The sequence below is a fragment of the Lepisosteus platostomus genome, chromosome 6 (assembly GCF_059453375.1).
Source record: "Lepisosteus platostomus isolate fLepPlt1 chromosome 6, fLepPlt1.hap1, whole genome shotgun sequence".
Classification (NCBI taxonomy): Eukaryota; Metazoa; Chordata; class Actinopteri; order Semionotiformes; family Lepisosteidae; genus Lepisosteus; species Lepisosteus platostomus.
The window spans coordinates 55,345,601-55,357,827 of record NC_142616.1 but is presented as its reverse complement, the minus strand read 5'-3'; the positions used below and the strand labels follow the sequence as shown (position 1 = coordinate 55,357,827).

The following is a 12,227-nucleotide window of genomic DNA, read 5'->3' as shown; positions in this document are numbered from 1 at the left end:
CTGAGCTTTTAAAAGATGCAGGTCTCTGCTGATGGGAAATCTGTTCACAGACAACATACCTCAACCCAAGGTCATCTTACTGTAAAATGTAAATCCTAGGTTATTCATTATTCACATTTTACATCATTCGACACTATAGTACATGGAAAACCATGCAAACTGCTTCCAAAGCAGCCTTCTACCTTTACACTGGGGAGGTTATGGTTAAAGTTAAGTGCTGTCAGTTGTGCATTTTATAGGATTCAAGGTCACATAAAACCTGTTAGCATGGGATTGACAAGCCCTTAATTTATCAGTCACCACAGTACAAGCCAGTAAGTAAGTAGTGCGGGGGACACAGTGTCCCAGTCTCTTGTTATGCCTGAGTGGAGATCTTGAGTTGTAGACTGTGTGTGTTACTGGCCCAGTTAAAGAGGATAAGACTGGCAGAAATCCGAGTCTGGAACGTAAACAAATAGTGATGGAACGCAGTCTGGCCTTGGGATCGAGACAAAGCACAGAGGACAACTGGAGTAAGTATAAATATTTATCAAAAACTTAAAAACTACTTCTGAACCACACTGCCTTAAAATAGAGGTTTAGGAATTTTAAGAACATACCTCTTTTTCATTTTTATTTTCACAATATAGCTAGAGTTGTATAAATTTGGTCTTCACATCACAGCAGCGCGGAGAACAATATTTATTCCACCTTCCTGGATAGATTCTGGATTGTCCGAAACCTTCCCAGGAAGGAGCACCTTTCTGATAGTGGACGAATGGACAATTTAAGGGCTCTAACAGGTACCTCAATAAGTCATTAACAGTACTAAATATAAGACTTTAATTGCAGGACTTTAATGGCAGGAGGTTTAAGGGCTTTCTGTGTGTGCTGATGAATGGAGGAGTGAAAGCCTGCCTTGTCCTTAGGACTTTGGATAACAAGGCAATTGAAACCATGGGGCAGCGAGAAAGTGGCTGCTGTACCGGACAAGGAGGCACTCGGTACATTACAGTAATCACAGTGTTGACAGCACTGCTAAGAGTGCAGACATCAGAGCTGGGCTACAAGAGACCAGGAGTTCAAGACTAAGTTAGAACAGTAGATTTTCAAAAAGTCTGATCGGGGGTTTAAGTGAAATTTACATTACAGGCAGTGGGTGCCATTTCTGTCAAGACCCTAGAATGCTGGTAGATCTTAAAATTGCATTCATTCTTAAATGAGCTCCTTTAAAATCTTAAAATATATATATTTAAAACAAAATTATGTTTAACTATGGCACACCACACTTTAATGACTTGTCATGGCCCCAGATTATTTTTGGTATATTTAATAAATTCTGAAGTAGACAAGAGCTTCTTTAAGCTTTTATTAAACTGTAGCTGCACATTAGCCATACATCTGTATTAAGTATCAAAACAGAAACACCGCAAAAAATTCCAAATTTCCACAGCTGCTGCAGTCTGTCCAAAAAGCATTGCTAACCTTACACATGTTGTGAATATGGCTTATAAACTTTTGTTTTGACCACATTTTGTATAATTAGAGACAAGTACAGGATGAACCGACACTGATATAAAATACAGCAGTTCGCAAAGCTACAGAAGCCTTGTGGCGATCACATGATTCCTGCCAGGATGTGGTCATCAATGGCTCTGGTTGCTGCCGTGAGGCTGATGTTTCCAATTCAAACAAGAATTAGAAGGGGCTCCCAACAAGAAGTGAGTGTGGAAAAACAAAGGAAAGACATTTACTCACTTCATCTGCTTCACAATGGTGCTCTTTCCTGACTCTCCCGCACCTGCAAACAAACAGTCAAAGGTTAAAAATACAGTATATGATCGCTTTAGTGGCTAACTTGAACAATTACTGCAGAGGCTTGCCACATCTGGGCCCTTTCCTTAATGTGACAGAATCAGCTGAGGTTTGGCCTTGTGTTTGATGTATTTATAGCTGTTTCATGTTCGACAATCAATGGCCTTCAGCCTTGTACACAGTAGGGGAGTTCTTATGCCTTTTTTGCTGTAGTTAATACTAGAATTAACGTTCAAAGAAAACAGTTTGCAGAAAAACTTAAATCCAATTACAATGACTAAAACGCATTACCCTTCTTGTCCCAATTTCATCGATTCAACAAAGTAGGACCTTCTCACATAGAAAGCTTCCATCTATCCATACAGCTGGAAGCCACAGCTATCCCAGCAAGCACCGGCACAAGGCGGGATACATCATGGACGGGATGCCATTTCATCACAGTGTGCACACCAACACACACCAGGACCAATTTTCCCAGAGGCAAATTAACCTACGGTATCATGTCTTTGGACTGTGGGAGCAAAGGCACTTAAACACGGGAGAACATACAAGCTCCACACAGACAGCACCCGAGGTCTGGAATTGAACTCAGAGCCCCAGCACAGCAAGGCAAACCATGCCATCCACTTAGTAAGCTTTCTCTTTTTAAAATCAAATAAACCTTTTTGCTTTTCCTATCACGCCACATGTCACATTCCCTAGCTTTGATGTTTATTTCCAAAAGACCCTTTGGCAGTTAAGCTTCCATGTATTGCTGATTATTAAAAGCCACAGAAAATGTTCCCACATTATAGTGAACTAATCATAGTGAGCTTAACGCAAAAAAAACTGTTGTGAAACCTCAAATATCGCCAAAGGGCAGTCATGAAAATGCAGTTTAATTTTTCTTTATAACATTTAGTGACAACCAACACACATACTGTACCATTTCTGCACCATCTAATGAGAGCTTCTGAGTGCAGATTGTCACCTGAATTTCTTCTAGGATCAGGACAGTACTACGTGAGAAACTATTTAAATGCTTAAAGCTCAGTAGACAAGCATGCCTGACTTCTGCGAGACAAAAAGAATTTCTTGTTTAATCCACACATCTAGTTAATGATGCACTCCATGACACACTGGATGCAAGCCTGTGCAAATGAACACTCACAGGCTCAGCACAGAAAGACCTGTTACACGGAGCTATTGCATAATGTAGGCTTGAGGTTTAATTAAGAAAGCCAGCAAAATCACATGAGCCAGCCTGCACCCCATCACCTCTCTTTCAGAAGCCTTTTCTAAAAACAGAGAAAGGTGAATGGCAAACGTTGCTTTAGAGATAATCTTCCAAACACCCTCTCTCATCACATTTTCACTGACGTTTATTTAAAATATGGATAACATGGGGATCTTAAATCCTTTGATCTTTAACTTTCCAATAAATAAATCATGTGGAGAAAAGCTCCAATTTGCACCTGGCAGGAGAGACACAGCAGGTCTCTCCCAACCTTGAGCCTTCTAACTCATCAATTAAATCACCGCCCTGCGTTCTCTGCCTGGCTATCTACCCCATCTCGAACACTCTTCCTACAGTGACTGTAACCATGCTAAAAAAGGACACTAATCCCTGTCTCCAGAATCAGACTGTGCATGATAGAGCAGTGATGCAGGAGCAATGTGTAGCTCCAATTTAGTTATCCTAAAGATACAATAAGCTACTGATAAAGACATTGCAATCCTGACATGTGCACACTTGCTTCATTAGAGCCCGTCATCAGCAGTAATTAGATGATGTATGGGTACCTACTCAGGGCTCTATAAGCAATGGTTGGCTAAAAGATATATATCTGATTTACAACTATGTGCAATAATTGTTGAATGGAGTAGTGTTTTGAGGTTTCTCGTTTTCACACGACGAGGCTCTGTAATGTGCCACCCTGCCTACCAAGCAGGACAAGCAGTGTCTCTCAACAGACCCCTTATGGATAAAGAAGATGAAAGGAGTTGGGAAAGTATATCTGTGACCCGCTGACTTCGGTGCACTCAGCATCCCTCTGAGAGTTCAAGCTCTGTGTCACTCTGATGTGTGTCCGCACCTGAGAAAGTCTTTTCAAGAGCTCCCGCTGCTTCATGGGACCACATGGCCAATACAGTCTCAATAATAAGACCCCAGAGAGAAGACATAATAGGATATGAGTCTTATGGAACAACAGCATAAAGGTGAAGAAGCAGACCGGACCTTTAAGGTTTGTTCAGCATTTCACCGCAAAGAAACTCATTTTCAGGAAGAGTCTGTAGCCCGGATAAGTTGTAAGGAGGGAACAAAGGCCGTTCTTTGACAATCGCAGCAGCTCTTGTTTAATCATCAAGAAACCCTGTGGCTCTTTGGTGTACTTTTAAGAACTCCGAATGACATCTATAACTTCAAACAGCCAGTCATAAAATCTGTATAAACCATAAAAGAAGCTGGTCTGGAGAAAGCCCCGCACAAGTAATTAGTTCTCTACATCCTTGGATGACAGCAGACAGCTACAGAAGCCATGCAGATAGCCAGCAGCCTCCATGGGGAGGAATCTGCTTTCAGTTAAAAGGGAAAAATTAGATCCCTGCAGGTCAGGCCTGAGGTGTGGCAAAATGGTGTCCCCACACTCCTTTTTTTGTGCTGGTTTTAAACCAATTTAAAAAGCAAACAGTGCACCCTTTTGCTTGACATGCAGTAAATGCTACCAGGCTTCTGAGGTAGAAGCAGGCTTACACCTGCATTGTATATTTATTGAGTACGATGTGGAAGGGCAAGTGGGGAGACAGATTGAAAGTCTTCAGGAGACGGGTGGGGGAGAGAGAGCAGTCGCAGAACTAAGTAATGAGAAGCTGGCAGGAAAAACTGGTGCCAGGGCCCACTGATAAATGTGTGTGTGACAAAGGAGGGGTAGAATTTCACCCAGGCTCCTTTATCTGGCTGTCAGGTAGCAGAAAATCAATGGCAGCAACTGTCTCCACATTGATCATCTTCTCAGCAATGCAACAGGCTTTAATAGAGCTATTTAACAGGACACAGGGTGCAAATAACAAAACAAAGTTCAGCAATATTCAACTGCTAGAAAATTGGAAACTGACACAAAAAGCATTCCGTTTGGGACGGAAAGAGAAGATTGGCTTTGAAGTTATACGAATGATATCTTCATATAACGAAGATATTTATTGTCTGTTTGGAAGAAGACGTTTACCTGTTTTTCTACTGCCATAGCAGTAAAGTCAATAGAGAGAAAAAAAACCCTTCACAGAAAAAATAAAGGTGGGTAAATGTCTTTATCTGACAAAAAAAAAAAGTTCTACAACATGTGGTCTTTGGAACAATTTTCTCTAAAGCACAGACAAAACTCCCAATGAGGCAACATAATTGCTCAATGGCTTTTCTTTTATTGTCTTTTGATTTGAAGTATAGGTGCAATAAAAAAAGAACCTTTGGAGCCGCCTTTAATTGGCCATTCTAATAAAGATGAAATGATAAAGCACATTTAGGGAAGCACAATTATCCTGTACAACAGGGAAGCGTACCCACACTATGTAGTAAAGAAGGTAGTAGTGTGGTTTCTGAAATGACAGTCTAACCTGGATCCAGCGGACAAAGACTAAATAATGACAAGTCACACTCTACGTTCATGAATTGGACAGCTGGGCAAAAAAATGAGCTGCAATTTAAAAGTTTAACAATTTTATTTACAATATTGCTTCTGGAGAAAAAAAAACAAAGCTAATATTTATATAAGTAATATAAATTATGGCCTGCAATGGGTTGGCCCCTTGCTTGCTAGGATAGGCTCTGCCTCTCCAACCAAACTGTACTGGATAAAGTGGCTAGAAAATGGATAAATGGATGGATAGTATTAATAAATACTGTTGACAATAACTTGTGAATTTCAATACCCTAGAAAACACCTTTAACATACTAGTTTCAAAGTGCAATGGATTATCCCAACCATTTTACAGTTTCTTAGTTTATGACTTACTGAATGGCATGAAAGGAACCTACAATATTCTAAAGAAGAGAGAAAAGACCTAATGAAAAAATACAATAGTGGGGCTTTTGCTCTTTTAATTTAAAGTTTTGGCTCTCCACATGCCACTGCACAAATCAAAACAAACAGATTAAAATATCCTGAATAACACAGACAACATACTATTACTGAAGACACTTTACTGTCATGTAAACCAAGAAAAATTAAACACGGGAATGACATACAAAGGTCTAAATAGGATGCTTTCAGTAAACTTATCCAACTATTGTGCAGAAGAGGAAGTACTTCCTAACACAGAGTGGTCATTTAAGAGGCGAAAAATTAAAGGAAGAAGCAGAAACAAAAACAAGATCTTAAAGGATATGAAGAAATGCGTCTGATCTAAGAAAAGCAAACCAGAGTCCTGCAGCTGAGTCATATTTCTAAGCCCTTCGTAAAGACATCTTCAATATCTGTTTTTTTTACCACGAGAGAAAGAACAATATTATTCACGTATAGAACACCCGACAGCTTTGTGGTGCAAAGCTGTGCCAGAAATAAAGAACTTTCTTCTCCTCTGGGAGCCCATCTTTGTAATTTACTACAGAACGCCACAGTATGTCTTAATACAATAGGTGTTAACCTTGGCAAGGCCTAAAGAGATTCTAGGCTCCATATATTCTCAGATCTGCTGTGCGTCTTAATAAGGCAAAATCTCCAGAGACAGCAGGTTTACAGAACCAGCCATAAAAAGACAGTGCTCTAGGAATGCAGAGCATCAGAGGCTAAACAGAGGCCAGCTCTGTCCTGCTACTCTACCTCAATGAACTTGACACATCTTATAGAGGGACTTGGCCAAAAGCCACCATACAGTCCTTCCACAAAGAGCATGGGCAGCCACAGTATGAACACAGAGAGACTTCATTCACCCATGAAACTGTAATATTTACAATTAATCCCGCTCCTAATGAACCAACAGATTAACGTGGTTGTGAAAGGTGGGTTCAGGTCTGTGAACATTTCCGTCCTGTTAAGAATAGCTGCCGAGGTCAAGTTGGGGCGAGTATGTCACTCAGCACTCTGCTTTGCAAAAAAGACTACCAGAGAACAGACTTAGCAACCACCAATCAATAACCATGAAATACACGCTACCCTTTTGCCTGCAGCACAAAATTCTGGAATCATGAACAGAATTTGTCTTCTTGGAAATCCTCTGCATAATGAAAAAATATGGAGAAGAAAACCCTATCTAACAGGCATAATAAAACTTCCCGCAGTTTGCTGCAGCCTCTGGCCACTGTTAGTGTCAATGGACAGTAGTTGACATTCCCAGCAGAAAGGTGACCTTTCATTTAGAAAATGTCAGCTTCTCAAAACTGAGAAGGCAAAGAATGTGATTTAGATATAGAGATGCACCTGATTATGCAGCATATGGTAATTGAATGAAATAAAAAAGCAAGATGGCAAAGTAAAAAGTAATTATGATAATAAAAGCATGCAATTACATTAATTAGTTCCCTCAATTGAATATGCATAACTTCTGCCTATTCAGAAAAACCTTAAAACTGTCGAATTATACCACCAGGCAAAGCCAACTGTTTGTGCAAAAGAGCAGCAAGCAAGTGCCCTTTAACAACCCCACAAGACTAATGTAATAATGCAGGACTGTTTATCTTTCCCAGTGAGTGCTGATTCTATCTTAATTGAAACCATTTAATCTCTTCTCCCCCCACACAACAAATCCTTGCTGTCTCCATTTCCAGTAATGTACTGTAGCAGTGTAGCCGGATGAAGAGGGACGAGAGAGATGTGGAAAACTTCCTCAAATCCATCAGAACTGCGCCACTGTGAACCTCAAATCATATCTTTTAAATACAATTTCAAATATCTGGGAACACACCCTGACCGGAGGCTGAGTTACACTGAGAATATGGTCAATATCTTTAAGACAGCAAATCACAAGCTGTTTTTAATTTAAAGACTAAACCTTAACGTTAGTCAAAATGTCCTAGAGATGGCATATAAATGCCTTGTTGAGAGCATCCTGGCAGTTAACATGACAATTTGGTATGGAAACCTGGGGTTGAAAAATAAAGCCAGACTGTCCAGGATTGTGAAAATGGCAGGGAAAAATAATTGGGAAACAGCAGGCCCAGCTCAGCAATTTATATCACAATACAGTTCTCAGAATGGCAAGGAACGTCAGAGCTGACTCCATACACCCACTCCACTCTCAATTCGTAATGCTCCCATCGGGGAGATGGTATAGGGTACCAAATTCAAATAAAAAACTTTTATAAGAAGTCTTTTGTCCTCTGTGCAATAAAACTGCTCAATGAATGGATGTAAATGTAGTCCCCTTCACTACCTACTGTATTTATGTATCCATTTATTTATGCATGACATACTGTTGTTGTGATTTCTTGTACTTTATGTGATTTTATGTGACTTTTATGTTTTGCTTGTGTGTTTTGTGCTTTTATGAAAGAAGATACATAAAAAAGCAGAGACAGATACTTTATTGCCCACCACGGTGGCAATTTACCATATGTATTATAACATTGGAGCGTCTTTCAATGGTGTAGTGAGCCACATAAACATGAGAAATCTCCCAGTGATATTTTTAAAAAGGCCATGTTTTTATGTTTGAGTTACTACATCAAAAGCGGCACATATTTTGTCAAAGAGAATTCTTAATTTGCAATATACAGTTATGCTCTTGTCACAAAAACTTCAATAAAGTCCATGATCAGATTCCTGCCAGTCAGTGCCACTATGCCAAATTCGTCGGAAGTGCTTCAATCTATCTGAGTGTATTCACATTCCTTTGACACCCAAAACACGTACAGGCACATTTCTTCCCATCCGACTTGGCCTGCGACTTCCAGGAATGTAGCTGTTCTACTGCAGCTACAGTGCCTGCAGTTCAAACGAAAGCCATGGCTGGTCACTGTAATTCTCGTGAAATTCTGGTGAAATTACTATCACCCACCACCCCCACCCTGCATCATGACTCCTTCATTTATGTATCTTCTTTCACTTACAGAACATGGATTTAAAAATGCAAGGTTTTCCCACGCTGTGCTGGGTTTTTTGTAATTCCACACTGGTATTCAAATGTAAAGATACTAAAATGCCCCTGCTTTTGCTGCAGAGGAACTGCAATGAAGCCTGTGCTTAGTTTGTGTCTGTGCTCAGCTCCTGTACCTCTTTATTTGAGACTGTCTGCACACCGGACTCCTCGTCGTGTCATGAAAACTCATAAACAAGGTGAAGACTGTTGCTCTTTTATCACTGAATCCCCTATGACGTTTCCACAGAAGCACTGAAAGGTGAATAACTTAACCGCAGTGATTGTCAGGATCTGAACAGGACTGAAATGTGATGGTTGTGAGAGTTGTGAGAGCCTCTGGTATCGTTCACTCCCCAAATCTGGCTAATGCTAGATGATGCTACTAAACTTGAACAACAACAAAAAAGTTGTTTTAAGGAAAAGAGAAGAATTTTAAAGCTGAAATGATAATTTTTTATATCATAGGCTACATGTTACACAGCTGAGGGGCTGGTGTGAGATCATACAGTCATATATTTGAAACTCTAAAGACTCGGCGACCCAGGTCCAGGTCATAAAAATTTCATTGAAAAACGGAAGGACTTTAAAAATGTTTTGATTAAAAAAGTTGCTTTTTTTAGCATGTCATTAACTGTAGTGCCTTGAAAATGCTTCGAGAGTGCTATGCATTGATGTTGTGCACATGTTGCAGCTAAGCACTCTGGTACCTCATTTGCCTCTCATACAGTACATCCTCTCTCTGACATTTGCATTGAGCTTCAGCACCACATGATTTACAAATTAAGCGCTGATTAAGACGGCTGTTAGTGCAGAGGTACTGCAATATACTTTCAGGGCTGATGAGGAGCCTGAAGAGGTTAAAGCAATCAAAGAGCCTTAGAGGGCTGGAAGGCAGTGTGAGGCTTAGCCTGCTCTTCTCTTTGCAGAAATCAGAAGTCGCACAGTAGGAAGTGCACTTCTCCACCAGCAATGTGCCTCCACAAGCCTCCACACAAGATGCCACACTGCTGCTCACAGATGGCCAAGACCCAGTTTCAACACCCACTGCTCTGCCCCCCCCACACACACTGACAGCCTCACAGATGGACTCTGTACACGAGGGTGCTCTGAGGAAATGTCTCCAACAACTCTTTTTCCTTTTGATTTAATAAATAATCTACTCTCCCAAACCTAACCTTTAATGGCATACACTTGAAGCTGGGGCAACACATCCAGAAAGGTATCACCACTTCAAATTAACCAGTAAATCTAACACAGATTCATGTGTTGTATACAACTGTATGTGGTTCATAGCTGTTGCATCAAGGATATTTATTTTTGCCAGTAATCTGTTTTTAAAGAGCAAGAAAACTGATTTTTGGGGGCATGTAATCTAAACTAAACCCATGAACACTTTTGCATTGTTTAAGTTTCTAAAGGTCTTGCTATAAAGACTTCTAAACCCCACTGTTAAATATTGTACTGAGCTTGATCCTAACATGAAGTGTAAATGGTCTAGTCCAAACAGAGCAATTGTGTCCTTACAGGGTATTTCCACAAACTGGAAGTGCTCCTTTTTTTCAGGAAAACAGGATCGGTGCCTACAATAAACGCTACTGAATTCATTTTCGCAGCGTGCATTCAAAAGAACACAGGAAAGAGAATGATTATGTTAAGCCAATTTATCAGTCGCAAAAGTTGCTTGTTGGTGCAAGAAACACCAATATTAATAAGAAAAAAAAACAGCTCTTGTATTCTATTTACACAGATCTCTGGATTCCTTGAATATGTAGAAAACAAACACTCCTGGCTGCCTAGCAACTGCCAATTCAGAGATACTTGTGGTGGTCACAGCAATTTGCTTGTGCTATACAGTGAGCTAGGCTCTTCACAAAAAAGGTAGTGGTGGGGGGCTTTAGCCACTGAATTAAATGAGTTTCCTTTCCCAGCCCAATTGAATATGATTAACGTGATCTGTATTTCTGTCACGCTTTTGTCACTTCCCCCACACTGATTAAACAAAAATAATATTCCAGAAAATAGGAAGAGGGCCATTAGCCTGCAAGGGTATTGTGAATTGTGAGAGGCCCACTGCTTTTATATGACCAAGGAAGCAGTCAGACTGTTAAGACCAGTTTCAATATGCTAGTTCAGTTAAGAACAAGGCACAGTTAATTTGATTGAAGAAGCAGACTTGAACGGAGCACAAAACAACTGCCACAGATGCCTTTGAAATGATATACAGTCATTAAGGCAGAGAAAAAAAGGTATGCTGGCTGAATTTTGATACAATAAACAGACATGCTCCGACTTCATTGTAAGGATAAAAAAAGCAAAGCAAAATGCAGTTTATTCCCCCAACAAATCCTTGTCTACATTCCCACACGACTACAAAGGGGCACAATCTGCAGCTCGAGTAACTGTAAATAACCGAGTTTCAGGATGGGACATCGGTGTGCAGGGTTCCATGTACACGTGCATAAACGGGTTTCTCTAAAGATACAATCAATATTAAATAAGGAGCCTCCAGCATCTCAATATTAAAGTTGCTCTAGATAAGATTAACAAAAAAGCCAACGCCTGGCTTAAAATCTGCGTTGCTCATGTACAAATATTTCTCTCAGCACCATTAAAAGACCTACAGTTTACTCCTCACAATATTTTACATGACACCGGTCCACCTGTGTACCCCTAATCTCTGCGTAGCTCTCCACAGCTGCCTGAGGATGAAGGAACAGTGGGCCTTGTTTTATGCTGTGAGCAAATTTCCCACTTCACAGCAAATTAATGAGATGGGTAACTTGCCCACAAAAATTATAAGGATCAGAAAGTGCCCAGCAATGATATGGACAGATCCTCTAATACTACGGCTCATCACTTTGTTGATCTAATGCTTGCTGCTCTGAAACTATTATCTCAGGATTATAGAGGATTTAAGTCTTCTAGGTGGCCCTACAGAGATAAAGACAGTCTAGGAAAAGAGCATGAGTGACACCTGGGAAGATTGCTGGGCAGATAATGGCAGATTTGCAAGTTACGCCAAAGTGGCCAGAGTCAGAGACTGGCAGGAGAAAGGAGGAGAACACGGACCTACACCTACAGCTTTGAGACCCATGACAACAGTAGTAGAGTGAACACCAGGCCGCACAGCTCTAATATTACTGTACAGCAGTAAGAAGGCAGAGGAGCAGAGAATTAGACCTCTTTGTAGGAAACAGCAGGCAACACAGCTTCATGAGGTAAAAAATAAAAAAAGTATTTAATATATAAATACAAAAAGAAATAATTGCACTGGGAGCACAGTTAAGCCATTCCAGTGGGGAGATTACAATACAAATAACTACTAATGGCCAACTATGAAGGTTTAATTGATCCCTTTGGGACATCAGGAAATAACAGTCCTG

The 12,227-nt window shown here is 40.4% G+C and overlaps 1 protein-coding gene and 1 long non-coding RNA gene across 2 annotated transcripts in view; one reads left to right on the top strand and one right to left on the bottom strand.

The window, feature by feature from the left end:
- LOC148661919 (guanine nucleotide-binding protein G(i) subunit alpha-2) overlaps positions 1-12,227 on the bottom strand; it is a 100,731-nt gene that overhangs the window by 27,608 nt on the left and 60,896 nt on the right. The window contains exon 2 of the mRNA XM_088636419.1: positions 1,738-1,780. Within this exon, the coding sequence (XP_088492545.1) occupies positions 1,738-1,780 (43 nt within the window). The remainder of the gene's footprint in view (positions 1-1,737; positions 1,781-12,227) is intronic.
- On the top strand, positions 321-10,448 carry LOC148661920 (uncharacterized). The gene is made up of 3 exons (XR_015939644.1): positions 321-512; positions 7,535-9,103; positions 9,771-10,448. It is a non-coding gene; the product is annotated as an uncharacterized LOC148661920 (long non-coding RNA).